The sequence below is a fragment of the Delphinus delphis genome, chromosome 1 (assembly GCF_949987515.2).
Source record: "Delphinus delphis chromosome 1, mDelDel1.2, whole genome shotgun sequence".
Lineage (NCBI taxonomy): Eukaryota > Metazoa > Chordata > Mammalia > Artiodactyla > Delphinidae > Delphinus > Delphinus delphis.
The window spans coordinates 30,187,613-30,210,946 of NC_082683.1; the positions used below are offsets into that span (position 1 = coordinate 30,187,613).

At 46.4% G+C, this 23,334-nt stretch overlaps 2 protein-coding genes and 1 non-coding gene across 11 annotated transcripts in view; all 3 read right to left on the reverse strand.

The window, feature by feature from the left end:
- MTF1 (metal regulatory transcription factor 1) overlaps nucleotides 1-13,872 on the reverse strand; it is a 38,855-nt gene extending 24,983 nt beyond the window's left edge. The window contains exons 1-2 of one of the 2 annotated variants that reach the window (XM_060019624.1): nucleotides 13,799-13,872; nucleotides 11,561-12,019 (exon numbers count right to left, since the gene is read on the reverse strand). In XM_060019624.1, coding sequence (XP_059875607.1) covers nucleotides 11,561-11,968 — 408 coding nt within the window. In that variant the 5' untranslated portion in view covers nucleotides 11,969-12,019; nucleotides 13,799-13,872. The remainder of the gene's footprint in view (nucleotides 1-11,560; nucleotides 12,020-13,798) is intronic. The other variant, XM_060019631.1, reaches the window with a different exon arrangement.
- Nucleotides 13,873-15,231: 1,359 nt separating this feature from the next.
- The window catches only part of INPP5B (inositol polyphosphate-5-phosphatase B), a 47,732-nt gene continuing 39,629 nt past the window's right edge, over nucleotides 15,232-23,334 (reverse strand). For all 8 annotated transcript variants that reach the window (XM_060019697.1, XM_060019678.1, XM_069540969.1 and 5 more), the window contains 6 exons: nucleotides 21,845-22,080; nucleotides 19,997-20,110; nucleotides 18,151-18,235; nucleotides 17,649-17,776; nucleotides 16,317-16,428; nucleotides 15,232-16,068 (listed from right to left, as the gene is read on the reverse strand). In XM_060019697.1, coding sequence (XP_059875680.1) covers nucleotides 15,953-16,068; nucleotides 16,317-16,428; nucleotides 17,649-17,776; nucleotides 18,151-18,235; nucleotides 19,997-20,110; nucleotides 21,845-22,080 — 791 coding nt within the window. In that variant the 3' untranslated portion in view covers nucleotides 15,232-15,952. The remainder of the gene's footprint in view (nucleotides 16,069-16,316; nucleotides 16,429-17,648; nucleotides 17,777-18,150; nucleotides 18,236-19,996; nucleotides 20,111-21,844; nucleotides 22,081-23,334) is intronic.
- TRNAE-UUC (transfer RNA glutamic acid (anticodon UUC)) lies at nucleotides 20,824-20,896 on the reverse strand. The gene has a single exon. It is a non-coding gene; the product is annotated as a tRNA-Glu (tRNA).

Consider the following 23,334-nt stretch of genomic DNA (forward strand, 5'->3'; position numbering starts at 1 on the left):
AAAGAAGATGTGGCACATATATACAATGGAATATTACTCAGCCACAAAGAGAAACGAAATTGAGTTATTTATAGAGAGGTGGATGGACCTCGAGTCTGTCATACAGAGTGAAGTCAGAAAGAGAAAAACAAACACTGTATGCTAACATATATATATGGAATCTTAAAAAAAAAATGGTTATGAAGAACCCAGGGGCAGGAGAGGAATAAAGATGCAGAGAATGGACTTGAGGACACGGGAGCGCGAAGGGTAAGCTGGGACGAAGTGAGAGAGTGGCATGGACATGTATACACTACCAAATGTAAAATAGATAGCTAGTGGGAAGCAGCCGCATAGCACAGGGAGATCAGCTCAGTGCTTTGTGACCACCTAGAGGGGTGGGATAGGGAGGGTGGGAGGGAGATGTAAGAGGGAGGAGATACGGGGATATATGTATGTGTATAGCTGATTCACTTTGTTATAAAGCAGAAACTAACACACCACTGTAAAGCAATTATACTCCAATAAAGATGTTAAAAAAAAAGCCCAACTCGCCTCTGGCTCCTTGTCCTTCTCTCAAAAGCCCAACCACCGATAGGATCTTGCACATGTCTTTAGGTTCCCCAGGCAAGCGCTCTCTCGCTCATTCATCCCTTTCCCTTCCCCATGCCACACAGGACATGCTCCATAAACATCTGCTGAACTGAACTACTGACCAGGCATTCTCATGTCTCAGTGCCTAGCTTTGAAGCCAATCACTGCCAGATTTATTCTAAAAGTGTCCCACATGTACCACCTCTCTGCTCAAATGATTAAGTCTCAATTCCCTAGCCTTGTACTCAAAGTCCTTCCAGGTCCTCTTCTGTCACCAGGCCAAAAGCAGGCTCTGTCGAGGCCTACAGGGGACGGTAACCCCTTCCCTAACGGCAACACTGAATTCCCACTCGCCTGCCTTTGTTCTCTCTCTTTTCTCTCTACTGGAAATGCCTGGTTCCTTTCTTCTCTGCTTTTCTGAGTCTCTCTCTTCCATTCAAGCCTCACTACCTCCGATGCCCGCCACTATCACTCCATATCTATGTGACAGTGCCCTTCTCTGAATTCTAATAATATTTAACTATGCCACTCAGCATACATGGTTAATTAGCCTCTCACACACATGTCCTGATTTTTCATCAAGACTAAAAACAGACCTCTTTGGTGCTGCAAGACAGAGATTTCAAAATGATCACTGACCAGGAAGGAGAACCAGGACCCCATGAATGCTATAATAAAGAAGCCCGCATGTCTCCGTCGTGGAGCTTACGACAACGGTGAATGACGAGAGCAGAATTTCATTCTTAAGACGCTACAGCAGTTGATAACTTTGTAAGTAACAAGTGCAACTAACTATCCCTCCCTGTCTCCCAGCCCTACCAACCCCTGCTCCCATCTAGGTTTTCTTACTTGGCCAATTCAAGCTTCCATTAAGTGTTCCTTCCTCAAGGACCTCTTCCCTGACCGATCTCTACCCCCTCCCCAAACTAGAAGAGGTACCCTTATTACAGGTTCTCATAGCAGCCTGTATTTCTTTAAAGCACGTAGATAATTTACATGATTATCTATTTGGAATCTAGGCACAGCAGTAGCTGGAAAGCAGGAGGCACTAAGTAGATATTTGTGGAGTTAACTGAATAAACGGCTACTCTCCAGCTGGACTGTAGGCTCCATGAGAGCAAGGACCACATCCGTCTTGTTCACTGCCAACAGCCTCAGGAACTAGCCTTGTGGAGAAGTAACTCAGATTTGTTGAGTGAAGGAATGGATGACTAAACGAACAAACAAAACCAAACCAACAGGACTTAGTGTTGAGGAAAGTAGTGGCAAGGACTATAAGTGACAAAGCAACAGAGTTTCAAGGAGGATGGTCAACCAGGTCAAATGCAGCAGAGGTGACTGAGGGAGCATTTCTTGGACTCAGCCAATTCACAAGGTCAGAACTGCCCCAGCAAGACTAGCTTCACTGGAGGGGTAGAAGCAGAAGCCAGGACGTAACAGGCTGAAAAGTCAGGGAAAAGCAAGGAGCTAGAGACAATGAATATAACTACTCTTTCACGGAACGGCTGAGGAGAGAGAGGGGAAAGTTAGGAGAGAGGACAAAGAGTGGGGAAGGTATTTGTATTTAACGGGGGGACAGATGACTGTCAAAGCAAATGCTCCCCAATAGTATGCTGAATAAACGCACAACCTCACCCCATCTGGAGGAAGGCAGTAAATGGAAGTCTCTATACTGTGTCTTTCAGAATCGTTTCTAAACAGCACCACATTTCACAAAAAGGGAAAACTAAACCTCCTCAAACTGGATCAGAGGAGGAAGTTGCAAAAAACACGTTACACAGAGGAGGTGTTGCAACATTTGGTACATTTAAATACAATTTTTTTTTTGAATGCATACATGCATGATAAACCTTATGTTCCAGGGATTATATTCTCCCAGGTGCTAGGGATAGAGAAAAAATGGCCCCTGCTCTCAAGGAGCTCAAAGTCAAGAGGCAATTCAAACAGACAAGAACAATATGGTATGAGAAGTTGTATGGATACTAGAATATAGAGAAAAACTTAGAAAAAAAAAACTACAAAAAACTTAAACTTGGGGATGACTAAGAAAAGCTTCTCGAAGGAGGTGATACCCAAGCTAAATTTAAAGAACTTGAGGGAGAGGTGACACATAATAATTGGCCCATCGAAATTAACTAAAGTATCTGTAATATGAACATAATGTCACCAAAGATTCCATTGGAAAACACGTTTCTCCAAAAGAGTTTGAGCACTGCATCACTTAAATGGCTGTCGATTACGAAGTTAAGGAGCTCAGAGACAGCACAGCTTGGGCTCACTGAGGACGGACCAGGTCTAATGCGAGGAATGGGCAGGAGGCGTGAGCTTTCAGAGAACTGATGTTGATTCAAGAAGTGTTCTGAGTAGTTCTAGAATAGAGAAGTATTTAACAAGGATGACTGCCCTGTTAAGTCAACAGGATCAGAGGAGGAAAGGTGAATGAGATAGGCAAAAATGAGAAAAACACTGGAACTCTAGGAGACAAAAGCTTAAGAAAATTCAGAAGAGAAAAAAGGCTGGGTTTCTGCTGGAGGAAAAAGAAATGAGTCTGAGAGAACTAGATCCTACACACACTAACAGCGCCATTCTCAATAAGGAAAGGGAGCTTCTGATTGTGAGCACCCAGCAGCTGAACATTCTTATAAATAAATGATTGGCTTGGCCGTTACAGCTGTAGGAGCTGCCCTTTCCTTCCCATCACTAGGGACTTCCCATCCCTCTCCCCAGTACCAACTCTGTTTCCACACTGGCAGTGATCTCCTTTCTCCCACTCCATAATGTGCAACCAAAGAGCTCGAAGTAGGAATGGAAGAGCCCTGCAGTGACCTCCACTGCCCATCTCAGAGCTGAATTTACATAGCTGCTCCCCCACCTAAATCCTTTACCCTTACAGAACTAATGCCATCCTGTTGCCCCTCATTTCTCAGCCCTTTTCATAGCTAATGGGTTTCAGTGCCTGATTCTCCTCTCTTGTCTTCACAAAGGTGGTGTGTATGATAGGAAAGCACAAAGTCCTCAGTTCAAATCTCAACTCTACCACTTGCCAGTTGTATGTTTCTAAGCCTCCGTTTTCTCATCTGTAAAATGAGAGCTAACAGTACCTAGTTTATAAGATTGTTACGAAAATACAAAACGATCAGAGTCCCTAACACAGTGCCTAGTACACAGCAGGCACTCAACAGGATGCTAACCATCTAACCCTCTTGCCACTGTCACTGCCAGCATAACAGGAATCCTCATTCTTTAGCTGTAAGAGTCCTCAGCTTATGAAGTAAGTCAGTCATGGGAATGTAATGTACAGCATGGTAACTATAGTTAATAACACTGTATTGTATATTTGAAAGTTGCTGAGAGAGTAGATCTTAAAAGTTCTCATCACAAGAAAAAAAAGGGCTTCCCTGGTGGTGCAGTGGTTGGGAGTCCGCCTGCCGATGCAGGGGACACGGGTTCGTGCCCCAGTCCGGGAAGATCCCACATGCCGCAGAGCGGCTGGGCCCGTGAGCCATGGCCGCTGAGCCTGCGAATCTGGAGCCTGTGCTCCGCAACGGGAGAGGCCACAACAGTGAGGGGCCCGCGTACAGCAAAAAAAAACAAAAAAAAAGATTATGCGTGGGGATGGATGATAATTAGACTTACAATGGTGATCATTTGGCAATATATACAATTACTGAATCATTATGTTACATAATGTTATATATCAATTTTATCTCAATTGTAAAAAATTAAGAATAATATTTAAAAAGAGCCCCCAGCTTTGCTTCATGCCCCAACTGCCCACCATGGAAGTAACTTTCGGGGGCCTGCTGCTACGGAAGGCCAAGAAGTCCAAGGGAGCAGAGCATGAGCATGGACGGTTACCTGTGGCAAGGGCTGCACCTAGAACCCCTCCAGCGGGACTACCAACATGTTCCCCTTGTAAAACACGGTTCTAAATGGTGGGTCACATTCCATAGCTGTATTAATATGACAGTTCAGCAAATTAGGGGTCACTGGGTTCCAGGGAACCCAAACACAATTTATAACCCTGTTTTAGGAGAAAATGCTTCCCAAAGGGTTCCTAACAAAGACAATTTTAACCTTTTCTTTAACAGAATACCTCCTTCCATACCTCCTTCAAGAACTATGTGGGCCTACGAGGAAGAGAAAGTAAATGAACATTCACCAAACAACCACCATGCACCAGACACTATGCTAAATGTTTTATTTATCCCGTTATATATTTATAAATGAATAAATCTCATTTCACCGTCATGAAACGCAACGGGATATTTTCATTTCAATTTTACAAAAGAGGAAACAGAGCAGCTTACCCAAGGCCACACAGTATATACCAGAACAAAGACGGAACCTAGGTCTAAATTATCCCTGCGTACATCACAGAAGAAACAATTTTAAGAATAAGCTTGATTTAAATAAGAGAAAAACATTAACATTCGGATTCTTTCTCCAACGTCCTACCACAGCAAAATTTTAGCAATACTCAACAGGTACAGCCTATGTACAATGTAAATCCGAGAACTGTTATTCCTGCAGCATTATGCTGGAAAACTAGTATGAACATAAAACCACCCTTGTCCCTTTTCCAAGCCAGTGGGCCTCAGTGATGGAAATGCTGAATGCTGCACAGAGGTATGTGACACACATGCAGGCATGCAGGGGACAGCGCTCAAATGGCTTCGTCTGCTGGTAAACAGAAAATGCTTCCAGCCCTGGTTTCCTACCAAACCTCGCACATACAGCCTCTAGCGGTCTCCCTTCTAGACTCCCCTAGAGTCCCTCAGGGCAGGGATTATTTCTTTGTTCTTCCTGGTATTTGACAAATGTAGATACTCAATAAGCAAAAGCTTGTGGAAAGAATGAATGGATCCTTAACACTAGCATTTCAAGCAGAAACAGTCTCTGTCCTAGTTCTGAAGGGTAATTCCCTGGGTATTCAGAAGGGAACCTGTAAAGGAATGTAATCACTGTGTGCAAAGACTAAAAGTGGGTGGGTCCCCTTTGCAGAGTCAGCAACAACCTGGCTTGTCTGAGTGGATCCTTCCACTGCCTGTGGGATTGATAATGAGGAATGAGATTGGAACTGGGTCTCCCAAGGTAAAGGGCATGTTGCAAAAAGGCTCTGAAACACTGGAGTCAAATTTTCCCCCTTATTTTTATACTTAAAATTTGTCACACTAAAAAAAACAGACCCCTTGGAATGTCACTGACCAACGTAGCAAGCAGCCTAATTCATAAAGCATCACTGTAACTGTGCTTCTTGGTAGAAAAAGCTATTCTCTCCCAGTCAATGCACTGGAATACTCTGAGGCATTATGAAGAGCATATTTGGTATGTGATTCCTGGGCTTCTTCATGCGTCTTGGCCAACCATGCAGCAGAAAAGTGCAAGATCAGTTGGTGGGGCGGTGGGGGGGGCGGGAACGTTATGTTCACCGATGTGGTTCAGACAGAGGTAGATGAACAGATAACCCAACAGTCCTGGAAAGGTCTCAGGAAGGGCACAGATGCAAGAAAGTTTGGGAAATCATCAACTGCGTGAACTGACTAAAGGAAATACAGCTCCTTAGAAATACAGCTGAGTAGAAAGGTTTTAAAAGAGCAAGGCTTAAGAATGCCGATCCTGGACTTTCCTGGTGGCACAGTGGTTAAGAATCCTCCTGCCAAGGCAGAGGACATGGGTTCGAGCCCTGGTCCGGGAAGATCCCACATGCCACGGAGCAACTCAGACCACAAGCCACAACTACTGAAGCCCGAGTGCCACAACTACTGAAGCCCACACGCCTAGAGCCTGTGCTGTACAAGAAGCTACCGCAATGAGAAGCCCGCATACTGCAATGAAGAGTAGCCCCTGCTCGCCGCAACTAGAGAAAGCCCACGCACAGCAACGAAGACGCAACGCAGCCATAAATAAATTAATTTTTTTAAAAAAGAATGCTGATCCTCAGCAAAATGACAATGTTTTGGGGTTTTTTTTGCGGTACGCGGGCCTCTCACTGTTGTGGCCTCTCCTGTTGCGAAGCACAGGCTCCGGACGCGCAGGCTCGGCAGCCGTGGCTCACGGGCCCAGCCGCTCCGCGGCATGTGGGATCCTCCCGGACCGGGGCACGAACCTGTGTCCCCTGCATCGGCAGGCGGACTCTCAACCACTGCGCCACCAGGGAAGCCCAAAATGACAATGTTTTGATCTGAGAGTTTTCAAAGCTACCGAATCAACAGGCAGACAGTGGTAAAGTAGCAAGTTCGAGAATAAGACATGTGCAATTTGAATGGGAATGACCAGCGGCCCTGTGGAAGAAGACAGCACCTGTAGCAAGGTTCTGGTTGGTTTATTTTTGCACAAGACAAGCACGAGGGAAAAAAATGAAGTAATAGGTAAGCCAACCACACACTATAGGAAACAATGGAACAATCAAGGGTAAACAGGAAAATCAAGCAAAAATCTGGCTCTGAAAATAAGCTGCTTTGGAAGCCAAGAAGACTAACTAGTTATCAAATGATCTGATTTCTCAAGAGTAACACCTGGGTGTAGAGATGGAGAAAAGACCAAGTTTTTTGTTTTTTGGTTTTTTTTAAAGGTGGGGGTAGGGGAATGTAAAGAAATCATGAAGAGTGTTATCAAACAGTCATAAACACTGGCCTCTTCAGGGCAATTAAATGGATTTAAATGCCAAAAAATAAAATAAAATAACACCTCTTAAAACAAAAGCTACACCTCTGTTAAAACAAAAGCTACGGTTAAGATGGTGCTTCAGGAAGGCGAGTCTCCTGAATGCCTGGTCATTTAGCAAAATTTTCAAAGGCTGAAAGCCACTGCTGCTTCTCCCTCAATCCCCAACCAACCCTGTAACTAATGATTTCAAAAATAGTTTCTAGAACCTTCCGTGTAGGTCTCATGGATAGAATGGGAAAATGTGATGAGAGGGAAGTAGAGTGAGCTAAATCCACGGTAGACTGAACAAGTTGCTTACAGTGCCCTTGACCTTGTCCTATTACATGATTATCAAGGATCAGAAGACATGAGTGGTAAACCAGGCTTGCAATAGGACGAAGTGGGAAAAGTGACAGCTCATATCACTGACTGCATAATCATTCCTTCTCTACCCTCTCCTCCTTTTCTGCCTAGATCAGCATTTCCCAAAATGTGTTCCACAAAACACTGACTGTGGAAATAAGGCCCGAAACATGGTTTCCCAAGTTCAAAATATTTGGAGAATTCTGCATGTCCTTCCTTCTTAGTTATTATCAAAAGCTCTTGAGAAATCCCCTACTAATAAGCAAATCTCTGTCTTGATTTAACTTTATGTTTCCCAAACATCTGCTCTTGAAACACTCTCACATAGTAATCATTAACTGAGGATGGCCCAAAGTTTAGGCCCTAAGCCATGTTCAAATTTCCTCTGCTAAAAAAATGATCCAGTCCCCTTGACTTACTACCGCCTCATCACTCTTCTTCCTCCAACTACCCTATTAGAAAAAGAAAAGAAAAAGCTGATGCTTCCTGCCTCCTGTTTCCTCACCGCCCACTCACTTATCCATAGCTTGACATCTGCCTTCAGCCTCCAGCCCTCTAGCGCAAGTCTTCCCATGAGGTGATCAATTGCACAAGCAGAAGAACTAATGGCTCCTCTTCGGCCCCTCAATCCCTCTGCAGGGTCACTTCTTAAACCTCTCTTCCCTCAGCTTCCACAGCACTGCGTTCCACCCATCCCTGGGACCAAGGGAACTCTGGTTCCTCTTTCTCTTTCCAACCCTTAAATTCTCAGAACAATTCTTACTTCTCCCTTGGGTTATTTGCCCACAGTTTGAACTACTGCTCCTTCATGGATCCGCAATTCTATTCCCCAGCCACTTCCTCAACTTCAGGTCCACATTTCCAAAGGGCTTCTTCTCAACTTGTTCACTTTGCTTTTCTCCAAGGACTATACATTCATTATACTCCAACCATCTCATCAATTTCCCCACCAAACATTCTCCTCTTCCTGTCTTCTTGATTCCTGTTATGGAATCAACATTCATGGAGGGCAAGGGGGACAGCAGAGTCAGCCGCTTTCTCCTCAGCATGCACAGAGCACTCTGAATGAGCCTCAAAGTACCTATCACAGTGGACTCGAACTACTTAACTCACTACTGAGATCTGAAGCTCCATCAGTCACCCATGTGGCCCCTGTGCTAAGAGACAGAAGAAACTCAACACACTTGGAAAAACGGATGAATCCTTTGAGTCAGACTCAATTCATGGCTCATTCTTCAAACTCCAATAATATACCAAGTTCTCTTATACTTCAACAAAAGCCCTGGATTCTTTCCACACCATCTTTCATCAGACTCAAAGGAAACCCCAAACCTAAACTGCAACTATCTCCTAAGCAGGCAATCAAGCTGCCACGGCTACCAGAGCAACCTTTCTAAAATACCACTCCAACCACGACACTTCTTGGCTCAGACACCTTCAGTGCATTTCCAGGATACAGCCGAGATCCCTCTGCATGCTATCACTGCCTTCCATGTCTGAATCTCTGCTGTACTTCCATCCTTCTCTGCTACAACTCCCTATGTTCTAGACTAAGGGTAGTCAGGGTAGCCCACTGCCTGTTTCGTAAGTAAAATTTTATTGGAATACAGCTAAATGACATTTGGGGCCAGACAATTATTTATTGTCTTGTATTGTGTTGTAGGGAGCTGTCCCGTGCACTGTAGATGTTTACAGACCTTTGGGCTCTACCCACTAGATTCCAGTAGCACTTCCCCAGTGCGACAACCGACAAACGTCTTCAGATATTGCCAAATGTGTCTCCTAGGGGACAAAACTACCCCCAGCTAAGAAACACCATTCTAGAGATTTCCAAGTGCCAGCTAACAGTAGGATGTTGTTGCTAATAAAATACAGACCATATCACAATTGTAGTACAGCGTCCAGATGAAGAGATAAAGAGTCGCACAGTATTCAGTACCAGTTGACTCACACTTGTGAGACTGTGCTCAATTACAAATTTTAAGGACTTTGGAAAACCGGAACTTGTGCAATCAAAGGTGACGAGGCTGATGAGAAACTAGAGGAAAATGTCGTAAGAGGAACATTTAAGTAAATGGAGATGTCGAGCCTGCACAGGAAAAGATGTAGAGAAACCCATGATCTTCAATTACCTGAGGGGTTGTCGGGTCGGAAGAAGATTTAGCTTGCTGCTCAGAAAGGAAGCACTGGGGGCTTCCCTGGTGGCACAGTTATTAAGAATCTGCCTGCTAATGCAGGGGACACGGGTTCGAGCCCTGGTCCGGGAAGATCCCACATGCCATGGAGCAACTAAGCCCGCGTGCCACAACTGCTGAGCCTGCGCTCTGGAGCCTGTGAGCCACAACTGCTGAGCCTGCGTGCCACAACTACTGAAGCCCACGCACCTAGAGCCCGTGCTCTGCAAAAAGAGAAGCCACTGCAATGAGAAGCCCACGCGCCACAACGAAGAATAACCCCCGCTCGCCACAACTAGAGAAAGCCTGTGCACAACAACGAAGACCCAACACAGTCAAAAATAAAATAAATAAATTTTTAAAAAAAAGAAGAAAGGAAGCACTGGGACCAGCGGGCAGCAGCTGCAGGAAGGCAGATTTTGGCTCCATACGAGCAAAAGCTTTCTAACAATCAGATCTGGCCAAAAAACTTTGTATTAGGCTGAACTGTGAAACACTGTGCTCTCGTCATTCTGTAAGTGTTCAAGCAGAGACCAGAGGAATTGGTGTCAGAGATGCTGCAGAGAGATCCCTACATGAGGTGGGAGGTAAGACAAGATGGTCTCGCTAGGGTTCCTTCCAGCTCTGAGGTTCTAAGGCTAGCAAAGGAAAACCAAATGCCACGAAAAAAAAGATTCTCCAGTTTCAAGACCTGAATTACAGCAAAAGAGAAAAATATCCTGCTAAACAATTTACCCAATGGCTGTTTGGTAACATCTTACATTTAGTCCCTGGCATTGCAACTACCAGGGATCGTTTTTTTTCCTAGTTGACCTGCAATTAGTTCCCGGATAATGTATATCACTACCTTTAAACCACATCTTTTACTCTGCTAATTATCACCCCTAGTACAATTTGTACAATGCTTTACAGTTTTCGAAGCATTGTAATATGTGTTACCTTCCGCACATTAGCTAAATACGAGACGAAAACTTCTTTTAGATAACCTGCTCTCATTTACTGCCTCCTGCTCGAGCTTCTTACAAAAGAAAGCTAGCCTTGGGCTTCCCTGGTGGCGCAGTGGTTAAGAATCCGCCTGCCAATGCAGGGGACACGTTCGAGCCCTGGTCCGGGAAGATCCCACATGCCACGGAGCAACTAAGCCCGTGAGCCACAACTACTGAGCCTGCGCTCTAGAGCCCGCAAACCACAACTACTGAGCCCGCGTGCCACAACTACTGAAGCCCGTGTGCCTAGAGCCCGTGCTCCACAACAAGAGAAGCCACCGCAATGAGAAGCCCGTGCACCGCAACGAAGAGTAGCCCCCGCTCACCACAACTAGAGAAAGCAGGCGCGCAGCCCACACGCAGCAACAAAGGCCCAACTCAGCCAAAAATAAAAATAAATTAATCAACTAAAAAAAAAGAAAGCTAGCCTTTATTATCCATTAAACTTTCACTAATAAAGTATAGTCCAGCAAATATTTATCTCTCCAAAACAAGTCATTTTTACACAACTCAAAGATAAGCCAAATCCAGTTATTTCCACATCAGAGACACGGATTTACCTCAGTGAAATGTCTATTTTATTTATGATCTGGGGAAGATATTTGCAATTTAGTTTTCCCAGATTTCCATGCAGCCATACACACCAAAAGTTCCAGAAAGCAGTCACAACAAAAAACATGAAGCATATACAGTAAGGAAAGCCACTGTAGGTCCTAATTCCAGGGGCTCCTATACTCCCTGGCTGAAACTGCTGATAAGAGTTGTGTAAGGACTTCCCCAAAGCCAAACTGGGCCCTCACCCACTGCTTTACTTACTTCTTTACGTTTCGTTTCTGGACATTCCGACTGCAGTGTGAGGGTTGCACCTTCGATATTTCTTGGCATGGGCGTGGAACCAGGGTTTATTGTTAAATGAATCTGATCTGGTGAGATAATGTGTTGCACATAACCCTGGGACATTGCTTCATGATCTATTAGATGAAAACCCTCTTCACCCCCTACTAGAAAAGGCAAGTGTTCTCCACACTGTCCATCGTCATCGTCATCTTCCAAAGTGCCAGGATCCTGCTCGATAAGAACAGTTGTCCTATCATAAACAGTTCCAGATGAGGAAGGCACCAGTCCATTCTTATCCACAAACCTGAGCATCTTGTCATCGGGGGTCAGCTCATCTTCCTCTACCTCAAAGTAGCTGATGCTGTCGTCTGGACTGTGTTCCCCCATGGTTCAGGTGTGCTCAGCCCAATTGTGAGAAATGGAAAGGTAGTGACCTGTCTGCAACAGAACAAAGCCAGAGTCAGAGCCATACCATAGGACCCAGGGACCTCCTCAGCAATCACAGGGCTCTTTTATCCTCTTCTTTCAAGAGCAGGACAAAGTAAATGAAAAACATCTTCCTTGGGACTTTTTTTTTTTAAGTTTAAAACCATCAAGTCATTTTGAAGGGAAAACAATATCTTTTTAAATAAATTGAAGTAATGGGAATTCCCTGGCGGTCCAGTGGTTAGGACTCCACGCTTTCACTGTTGAGGGCCCAGGTTCAATCCCTGGTCAGGGAACTAAGATGCCAAAAGCCGCTTAGCGCAGCCAAAAAGATTTTTAATAAAAATGAAAATAAAAAATGGAAGTAATAAGCAGCAGCTTATAAGACCTTCCAAATGTGCCTTACTGCCAAACACTGTGAAGGCTGGTCAAAACACTTAAGGGGAAATAGGGGCAAACTGTTTCAAAGCTGAGTTGCTATAAATCTTAAAGCAAGGGAACTCCACCTAAATATCCCCCAAATCAGACCGTGAGGCAGTAAGTCTATGCTGGAAGGAGTAGGGCTTTGGAGGCAGGGTCACCTACCCACAAATCCCGGCTTTACTACATACTACTTGGGTAGCTTTCTGTGCCTCACTTTTCTCATACGTAAGGTGGAACTGGTAATTCCTGTTCTCAGGAAATTGTTATGCAGAGTAAAAGACATAATGTGTGTTAAAGCACAATGTCTGACAACAGTAGAGAAATCAAGTGTGAATCTGTTCCCTCCTTCTGAGAACAGATGTTTCAGCTTCTGGGTAGTGGGGCTAATCTCTTATCAGGTATATGTAATGAAGATCACTTTATCTATTTATCTCCTAAAACAATCTGGTGTCCACTAGAAGCTATGCTTTATAGTGTGCTCTCTGCAATGAGGAAATGATGAGTCTTATTTTTGTTTCTACTGCTTCTAGCACAGTACACTGACACGAGGAGTTCAGGATATGTCAGTTAAATGAATGAAAGGCCTGCGGCTATACTCTCTTGGAAAGATAAACTCTCTTGGGAAAAATACCAAATTTGAAGTTTTCCTGTTCTGGAATAGTGATTCTTCTTCTACCTGTAAACACACAGGTTCTACAAACGCGGGTTTGGCACACATAACAGAGAATTTAAAAATAATCACTTTTCGTTTTCAGTCTGGCTTTGCACTTTATCTTTCTCTTCTGCTCCGGATTAGAAAGTGAACCCTTACTCGGTAGGGCGGTTAGACAGAGTGGTAGTTACCAGAGACAGGCCAAGGGATCTGAGCCGGGAGGAACCGGCCCGACCCCTTGCTCTGGCTTACGCAACCCGGTAGATGCACATTTCGCTGCATCTGAGAGGAGAGATAAGAGCACCGGGGGCCCCATTGGGCTGCCCCAGCACCACAGGCGGCAACGCGGAGACCAACTGTCCGGAACAAACAAGACCAGGAGGTTTGAGGGTGGCAAACGAGAAATACAAACAGAGCACCCTTGAGAGGAGGCTGGGAAAAGGAACCTGTCTGGGACAGTCCCCAGTCCAGGGCTACACGGAAAAACCCGAAGTCAGGCTGGGGGGCTCCAAGCCGGGCGAAGAGGGGCAGGGTCCGGATCTCCATGGAAACAGGGGAGGGGGGCTGGATACCCATCCCCATGGAAACGGAGGAGGGGTGGGGTCCCTATGGTGACCGGTCTAGGGTCCCTACTGGAAAATGCTTCAGGAGGGAGCCTAAGTCCCGCGCCCCCCGGGAAGTCCCCAGCCCAGGCCGCGTCTGGTATCGCCTTTTACCTCCGCGGCTCCCGGCAACAGCGGCGGCAGCAGCAGCTTCTCCCCTCCCCAGCGGCACCATGATTGCCCCCACCTTCGCCGAACGTCACTTCCGCTTCCGCTTTCCGGAGGAAGGAGGAGATAGTGGCTCCGCCTCTCCCTGACGCTTCTGGTTGGTTTAGTCGGTGTGGGGGCTGAGCTCGAGCCTCCAATTGGCGAGCGGAAGGGGGGGCGGGGTGGGCACCACGGAGACCTCGCGGGGCCACGAGTTCGTCCCGCGCTGGGCAGCGCCCGCCTCGTCCTCCACCTGGGGGGGGCGGGGGTTGCCTGCAGGGAGTCGGGGCTCGGCTCAAGAGGCACCAGACGCAAGGAAGAGTGATCAGACCCCCGGCCACTAATCCAAAGTAGCCCCAGCCCGGCTTGCGCTCCCCTCACCTTAGCAGCCACAACCGCAGCGGGAAGGACCCCAGTTAGCCGCCGAATTCGTACCCGGACCGCAAGGGGGAAGCCTGGAAGGCTGTGACATTCCGGGTTTCTCCTTGTGGCCCCAGCTACCCCTTCTCACCTAACAAAGTTAATATGGGCAGGAGGGTCCCAGAAAGGAAGACTGGACACAAATGGCAGAAATGGAGAGTATTCCAAGCCTGGCCAGAGGACGCCACCACCTCTTCCCCCCTTCACAGCCTCGCTTAAAACGCCCAACTCCCTTCCTCCTCACACCCCTGCCCAGGCCGTCTCTCCCGGCTTTTTCCCCTGCACAGGACTGTCGGCTTCCATGGAACTCGTGCCCGGGCCAGGCAACGCCACCTACTGGCCATTCTTTCTTTAACCGTTCACATTGTCAGCGTACCGGCCGGTATCTAAATCACTTACACTGCCAAGGAGTAGTGGTGATCCAAGAAGCGATTTTGCATGTGCCTTTACTCTGCTCCTGACCTGTAAATATCTAGCTGTCAGAACCTCTTAGCAGCCGCTGCCATTTTCCCCATAAGCTACTTCTCTAGAATATTAAAAGTGGGACAACCCTCAGAAACTAGATCAGGGGTCAAGGGGTTGGGGCCATGCCTGTACCATCTCTTGCTTGAAAAGGTAAATAGTGGCTGTTATCACCAGACTGCCAGGCAAATATCTCTCTGGCCCCTGACCAGCTGCCCCAGTGCTTTTTTATTTTATTTTATTTATTTATTTATTTGGCTGCGTCGGGCCTTAGTTGCGGCGCATGGGATCCTTGTTGTGACGAGCAGGCTCTTCGTTGCGGTGCGCGGGCTTCTCTCTAGTTGCGGCATGTGGGACTTTAGTTCCTCGACTAGGGATTGAACCCGCATTCCCTGCGTTGGAAGGCGGATTCTTAACCACTGGACCACCAGGGACCACCCTGCCCCAGTGCTTAAGCCACAAATGTCCAGCTGCTGAGAGCTGCCATCTCTTAAAAAATAAAAGCAACCAACCACTGTTAAAAATACATTTATCATTAAAATATATTACACGTATAAGAGAGGGGATGCATTATATACAGTTTGGAGGATTTGTTGGCCCAGAAAATTCCACTTGTTTCACCAGAACACCAATTTCTTCAATATTTTCATTTTCAAGCCACTACATTGCCCTCGGAGGCTGAGTGGCCAGCTCTAGAGTTGTTGAGCCATATCTGAGTGGGAAGTGGGGTAGGGTTTGCAATATGTGTACACACATGTCCTCAGAGAACTGGAAGCATCTGGGGTGGCTGTGGGCTCTTTATCCAGCAGCTTCCATTTGCATTCTTGCCGTCCAACTCATCCATCCTTCAGGACTCCAAAGTTTGTTCAAATATCTGATCACGGGGAGCCCAGCCCAAGCTGCAGGGAAGGCACTATATGCCCTGGAGGCAGGTTGAGTGAGCACAAGAAGTACAGTCGTTTAAACATTAAAAAAAAAAAAAGATCTATCTGTTAAATAACTAAATTTGAACGTTGAATGTCAGTTTTATTGTGGTGGATTTCCCCTCATGTCTTCACAACTCGCAGCAGCACCGAGTGTGACAGTCATGGTGGGGAGGGCAGTCTGGGCTCAGGAAACAGGCAGCTGCCACTCTGGCATCCCAGTGGGCTCACGTGCTCTTAGGGCAGCTTTGGAGCTGAAATAGGTGGGGCTGGTAATTGGCTGCCTCAGGCAGAATAGGAGAGGAGATGGACAGGCTCAGGGTGAGTTGCAGAGGAACTGGTGAATAAATTCTTGAGCCTTCTTCTTCTCTGCCACTTCAAGCTTTTGGTGACCAGCTGGGTTTCGAAGCAGTAAGCTACCAAATATGCTAGCTGTATGAAAAACCCAGAAAACATATGATTCAGCATAAGAAGTACTACTTATTCTTGTGTTCTTAGGAGTGGGGAGAGGTGCCCCAAAGCAGTATTTTCTGCTTTAAAATAACTATTTGAGAGTAAACTTTGCCCAGAGCTTGAGATTTTAGTTCTACTGCAGTGGACTTGGGACATTCCTCAACCACATTTCTCTTATTAATGAGTCAGTCTGCAGAGATGCTTTCCACACACACTTGGTGGCTTACCTAGAATATTACCATCCAAATGATTTTTTGCTGAATTTTTCAGCAGTTCTTGCAAAAACGCCATCAAGTAGATGAAGACATTTCTGTGGCATGCGGGAAGGGTAGCAATGACCTGAAAGAGGGAGAACTGGGATTTGTCTTTTTGTTCATTCAATCGTTTCCCAAGTGCCTGCTATACTCCAGGAACTGAGTACATGATCCGGGTACATGAGTAGTAAGACTGTACACTGAAAACCTTGATCACCTGCCACAGGTGCCAAAACAGAAGCATAGATCAAGCGTTACATGAATTTAGAGGTCAAACTTCTAACTGCACGTTCTCAAAAGACTTAAGAGAACCGAAAACATTTTAGTTGCGTCTTGAATATAAGAGAAGATTGCACTTGCAGAGGTAAGGACTAGGGCATTTAGGGCAAAAGAAAGTGTAGAAAAGGCGAGGTAAGGAAAACAGTGAGATAAGAAGAAAGAACACATCATGAGAAGTCAATTTTGGCAGGAGCACTACTGTTTGAACAGGCCCTGAGCTTGGAAGAGCTGATCAGGCTAGAATTCAATGAGTACTCTGGCTATCTGCATTTCAGAATCGGTTGGGAAGCCTGTACAAAATATATCCCAAAAGAGATTTTGAGGGACCTCCCTGGCAGTCCAGTGGTTAAGCCTCCACGCTTCCACTGCATGGGGCACGGGTTCAACCCCTGGTCAGGGAACTAAGATCTTGCATACCAAGTGGTGCAGCCAAAAAAAAAAAAAGAAGAGAGAGATTTTGATTTTTTGATTTAGTGGAGGTGGGGGGTAAGGCTCTGGATCGTGTATTGTTAGCATGTTTTTTAGATTATTCTTCTATGGCAGGTTACATATGTGAATGACTAGACTAGATCATAAAAAGTCCCGAACATTTGTTTAAGAAAATCCTTAATTGGCAATGGATAGCGTTTCTGACCAACAGCAACATGACAAGAGCTTTAGAACCCCAAATCTAATGGGAGTACGCAAAACAAATCAGCAGAGGGAAAGCATGAATGCAGGGTCCTGAACCAAGGAAAGTGGAACTAGTACGGAAGACAAGTGACAGAGCAAGGGGACTGAGCGTGTGGGAGGTGAGGAGAGGGGGAGTCAGAAATGACTCAGGTTTCTGGGTTGAGTCACTGGAATTAAGGTGATGCCATTAAAAGGAAAAGGGACATGAAGGGAAGAGCGGGTTTGGGACGGAAAGACTTGGAGTCGAGTTTCTAAGACACTGAGTTTGGGGGATGGTGCCCACTTTGTTCCCTCAGGCGCAATGAGACCCGGGGCTGCAACATGAACGCGCTGATGCTCCACGCTTCCCCTCACCTGTTTACTTGCTGTGAGGTTGCCAGAACACTCCAAGCAGTCGTGGTAGACGCTGTAACAGATGACGGGCTCCGGCAGGCTCTCCAGGAAAAGCAGCAGGGCTTCGGCTATGGAGTGATTGCTAGCAGCTTTGGGCCCATCGTTAAGGAATAGGGGATGCTGCTGCCATGGTCATGGTTAGGAAAAGCCCCAGGAGCCAGCATGTGCCAGAGTGCTGCCTGCCCAGCCAGGCTCTCTGCTTGGAGCTAGGATGCCGGGCTGACATCTTGAAGGGGCCAAGCTGCCTGTCAGCTTCGCCGGGCCCTCCTGAATTCCTGCTATATATTGGTTGCTTAAAGTTGTAAAGTCTTCTCTATACAAACTTTAAGTAAGAAAAACATAACAGCTGAGGACACAATATCTGATTTTGAGCCTTAAAATATCATCCTTTCCTTTTGCTCACCTCTCTTTCTCATATTCACACACACATACACGCGTGCACGCATGAACGTCTGAAGGATACAGAGGGTATCAATCATTCCGGTATCCAAACAGTCCCTGATATGCTCAAATTCCAACCTTAGGCCTGGCTGCTGAAACAGATCTTCCTGAAAAAGGGAAGAAAGTCACAAAATAATTCTATTTTCAGAAAAGCAGCAATGATTTCCTGACCTAGAAATATAATCACCAGCAGGGTACAAAAGGGGGCAGCATGGTGAGGCCTTTGAATCACCCCACTAGACAATGTGATGTAGGCTGATGTGGCTAATTCATCTCGCAGGCCTTCCCAGCCACGCTCCCACAATAGGTCTTCAGCACAAGACATCTATTAGAAGAGAACTCCCTGGCGGTCCAGTGGTTAGGACGCCGTGTTTCCACTGCAGGGGGTGTGGGTTTGATCTCTGGTGATCCAACCGAAGGGAAAACTTTAAAGTAGCTACGTTTCCTGCAGTGTTACGGAGGTATTGACCAGAAAGAGAAAAAACTGAAGAAAATACATCATTTATAAGATGGAGAAAGTTAACATGGCACCTCAGTGCTTTGAGAAAACGAGATTATGGCAATAAAGTATTTCTATGAGTCCTAGGATCCCTTATATTTGTTTTATAAAATAACTTAATGTCCTATAACCGTGAACAATAATATTATATGTATTGCTCAAAAGTTACACCTGAAAGGAGCTCTGTAGAGAAGGTAGACTAGCATAGTTCTTAAGAATGTGACTTTGGGCTTCCCCAGGTGGCACGCAGTGGTTAAGAATCCGCCTGCCAATGCAGGGGACACGGGTTAGAGCCCTGGTCCGGGAAGATCCCACATGCGGCGGAGCAACTAAGCCTGTGCGCCACAACTACTGAGCCTGCGCTCTAGAGCCCACAAGCCACAACTACTGAAGCCTGCGCACCACAACTACTGAAGCCTATGCACCTAGAGCCCATGCTTCACAACAAGAGAAGCCACCATCATGAGAAGCCCGCACACCGCAACGAAGAGTAGCCCCCGCTCGCTGCAACTAGAGAAAGCCCAAGCTCAGCAACGAAGACTCAACGCAGCCAAAAATAAATAAATAAGTAAATAAATGAAAAAAAAAAAAAAAAAGAATGTGACTTCTATAGACTCTCTGGGTTCAAATCCCAATCCTGCCCATCTGTTAGCTTTGGGACCCTGATCAAGTTACTTAACATTTCTGGGAATCTGTTTCCTCATCTGAGTACTACTGTGAGAACTAAATGAGGTAGTGCTGTAAAACATTTAGTACAGTGTTTGGGACATTGTAATGCTCAATAAATCTGAGGGGAAAAGTGGAGAGAGAGTATCCTAAGAATGTATGTTGCTCCGAAGTGGCAGAGCTGTGGTAGATCAGAGTTTCTATTTATCTCCGTGGGACCCAGATAAGTGAGTCAGTGAAACTGACCAATCTGAGCTCTGAAATCTGAAATCAGGCTTCCTGAGTCATGGCCCCGGGAGTTCCACTGGTCCCCTGCCTGTCTGGCTTGTCAACAAGTTAGCCGCCCCTCCCATTCCTAGAAGCTGGCAAGAGTTTCCACAAAGGAGAGCAGCCGGACATCCTGAGAAGGCTCCAGAGGGCTTTCCACCTGGGGGACCCCAGAGGACCAGGGAGGGAACATGCTGTGCTGGGAAGGCCCTGCTATGTGAGGCTGCCTCCCCTGGGAGGAATCAAGTGCTGTATGTAATAGCGGGGCCTCACAGGGGTGTGGAACGTGAACCTACTGACCTTCACTCCCCGGGGTAAGAACAGCTTTCCACAGGTTCTGCAGGGGAAAAGCTTTTTATGCCCGAAGTTCTCAGGGCTGATGGTTTTTCTTAAGGCAGCATGGCCTCTGCCAGGTGTGCCTGCTTCATCCACCTACCTGCTGGATGGCATTTCGGTACAGGTAATCAACCATCATCAAGAGCTCTTTGGGGATGTCCATGGGTCTTTCCAACTGGCTCCCATCATCTTCAGTCTGAAGTTGCATCAGAGTCTGAGAAGAAATAAAAAGCATGATCAGAAGGGCCACCAATAGAGCTTCTGCCAGGCTGGCTTCAGGAGAACGCAGGACATGGAGACAGCAAACCCATGGAAGAACTTGGAAACGTTTTGATGTCCCTAAGCAAACATTCAGCAGGCAAAAATGAAATCAGGTGACATGATCAAGGTACAAAGGGTGACTTTTGAGAACTGGGAGTGGCTTACGGCAAGCAGTTTCGATCAGGTGAAATGTGCGTCATCTTAGAAAAACATCCTGCCGATAGCACTTCACTGTCCGAATCAGAGAAATGGGGTGGTCTGGTGAAAAAAGAACACAGACGCGGGAATACAAAAACCCAAAAGCAAGGTCCAGGTCCGGGGTTAACTCGCCAGGGACTCATGACAAATCACTCCCCTCACTGGGCCTCTGTTTTCATCTATATAATGGAGAGGACAGAGTTCAAGAGTCCCTGAATTTAAAAAAATGCAATGGAGGAAAAAAGAAAGCATACCTATTGCCAAAAATCTGCTCCAAACTAGCTCCCCTGTATTAGAATTGTCTCCAGAGGAGCCTTTTATTTATTTATTTTTAAAATTTTATTGGAGTATAGTTGATTTACAATGTTGTGTTAGTTTCTGGTGTAGAGCAAAGTAGTTCAGTTATACATACACACATATCCATTCTTTTTTTTTTTTGGCCACACCATGCAGCCTGTGGGATCTCAGTTCCCCCACCAGGGATCGAACCTGGGCCCTCAGCAGTGAAAGTGCTGAGTCCTAACCACTGGACCACCAGGGAATTCCCAGTATGTTCATTCTTTTTCAGATTCTTTTCTCATATAGGTTACCACAGAATATTGAGCAGAGTTCCCTGTGTTATACAGTAGGTCCTTGTTGGTTATCTATCTTATATATAGTAGTGCGTGTATGTTAATCCCAAGCTCCTGATTTATCCCTCCCTGCCATGTTTCCCCTTTGGTAACCATAAGTTTGTGTTCAATATCTGTAAGTCTGCATAGGAGCCTTTTAGATCTCAGAAAATTTAGTTTAGGATGATAAACCAAGTGATGATTAAAACAGAAAAAGGAATAATATCATGGGCCAGGGACATTCCACCATCTTAGTATCTACGGCTGAGTTTCTCTAATATGTTATTATGAAAGACCGAAAAACATGGCAATAACATTTTGCAGCTTTTCCCATCAAGAGGTAGAGTCTTTCCCCATCCAGAATCTGGGCTGACCTCACAACTTGTTCCAACAAATAAAACATGGCAGAAGTGGTACCGTGTGAGTTTTGGAGCCTGGGCCACAAGGAGCCTTACACCTTCTGCTCTCAAACTCTTGCTACCACTTAGGGAAGCCCAGGCCAACGTACTGAATGACGAGAGCCCATGTTGAGGGAGAGGCCCAGTGAGCAGCCAACACCAAGAAAGTCAAGGAGGCCTCGTTGAACCCTCTGGCCATCACAGCTGCCGTCTGACTGCAACCACACAAATGAGCCTGGGCGAGACCAGCAGAAGAGCCACACCGGAAACTCACAGTCATGAGAAGCAATAAGTTGCTGCAGTTTCAAACCACTGAAAATGTCAGGGTCTGTTAAACAGCAGTACACAACTCTACAGTAAGCAAACTCTACGGAGGCTGAAGAATCCTCAGGTCCCTGGGAAGGTAGGTACACGAGTATCCTGTTTGATTGGCTTGGCTGCTACACAGTTCTGGATGTTTCCTTGTGGCAGGTAACTCACCAGCTCTCTAATACTTTCTAGCGGCAGGTCCAAGATTGGCTCCTTCATGTAGCACAACGTGTGAATGGGCGATCCAAAACAGCTGGGCAGGTAGTTCCCAGACACAGACAAAAAGTAATCCTTTCCCCTGTCCAAGTGTAAAACCAGAATGTCCTCGATTTTGTCTTCACCCGAGTTGAGCTTCGTAGCTGTGGTCTTATTTACAAAGAGCTCCAATTCAATCTCAATGGCAGAATCTGAAAAAAAAACGTAAACAGTAACGCTGGTTGGCAGAAGGCCAAGAGTAAAGGGGAGAGAAGACGAGCGGGAAGAGGGTGAGGCATACAGGGTTAGGGGAGAAAATAAGAGGCATCAGCCAACCAACAAGAATTTACATGCTCAGCACTCAGACACGTGAACAAGGAGTTTACGGTCCAAGCGGGAATATGAAAACAGTAAACAAGAACATGAATAGGTAGCTGTGTTCTAAGTAGCACAGCTCAAGCTAGAAATGATTAATACAATAAGAAGGCGTGGCTCAAAGAGCTTGTCCTGAGCCAGCTCATATGAAGACACCCTATCCAGTAGAAAATACAGCACGTTATCAGACTGTGAACTGTCCACAAGACAGGCTTAACTCCTCTGCCTCACGGCACTACGGAGAGCGCCAAGGAGAAGTTGGGGGCAAGACACGGGTGGTACATCCTAGCGCCAGACATAATTTTTCTGGATGACCACCCTATTACCTTTGCCCACGAGAGCGGACAGTTGGGAGTTGATTATAGTGAGACAGAGGGTGAAAACGGCTCCTTTAACAGCAACACCTGCTTTACAGCACTCCTGTGCCTTCTCTCCCTGCGAAACTGTGGAACATCCACGCGACTGAGAATGCTTTTGAAACTGAACTCATGCTCCTTACTATTTTTTTTTTTTTTTTTTTTGCTGTACGTGAGCCTCTCACTGTTGTGGCCTCCCCCACTGCGGAGCACAGGCTCCGGACGCACAGGCTCAGTGGCCATGGCTCACGGGCCCAGCCACTCTGTGGCATGTGGGATCTTCCCGGACCGGGGCACAAACCCGTGTCCCCTGCATCGGCAGGCAGACCCCCAACAACTGCGCCACCAGGGAAGCCCTCCTTACTATTTTTTTTTTTTTTTTCTTCCTTTGCGGTATGCGGGCCTCTCACTGCTGTGGCCTCTCCCGTTGCGGAGCACAGGCTCTGGACGCGCAGGCTCAGTGGCCATGGCTCACGGGCCCAGCCGCTCCGCGGCATGTGGGATCCTCCCGAACCGGGGCACGAACCCGTGTCCCCTGCATCGGCAGGCAGACTCTCAACCACTGCGACCAGGGAAGCCCCCTCTTTACTATTTTATATTATGGATGGTTCATCCACAGGGCTTTGAAAAATGTTCAAGCAGACAACAAAACACTCAGACACAAAAAGCTTATTCCAAGAGAATGAGCAAAGATAGGGTAGGGTGTTCCCCAAACCAGCAACCAGGAACCTGGGA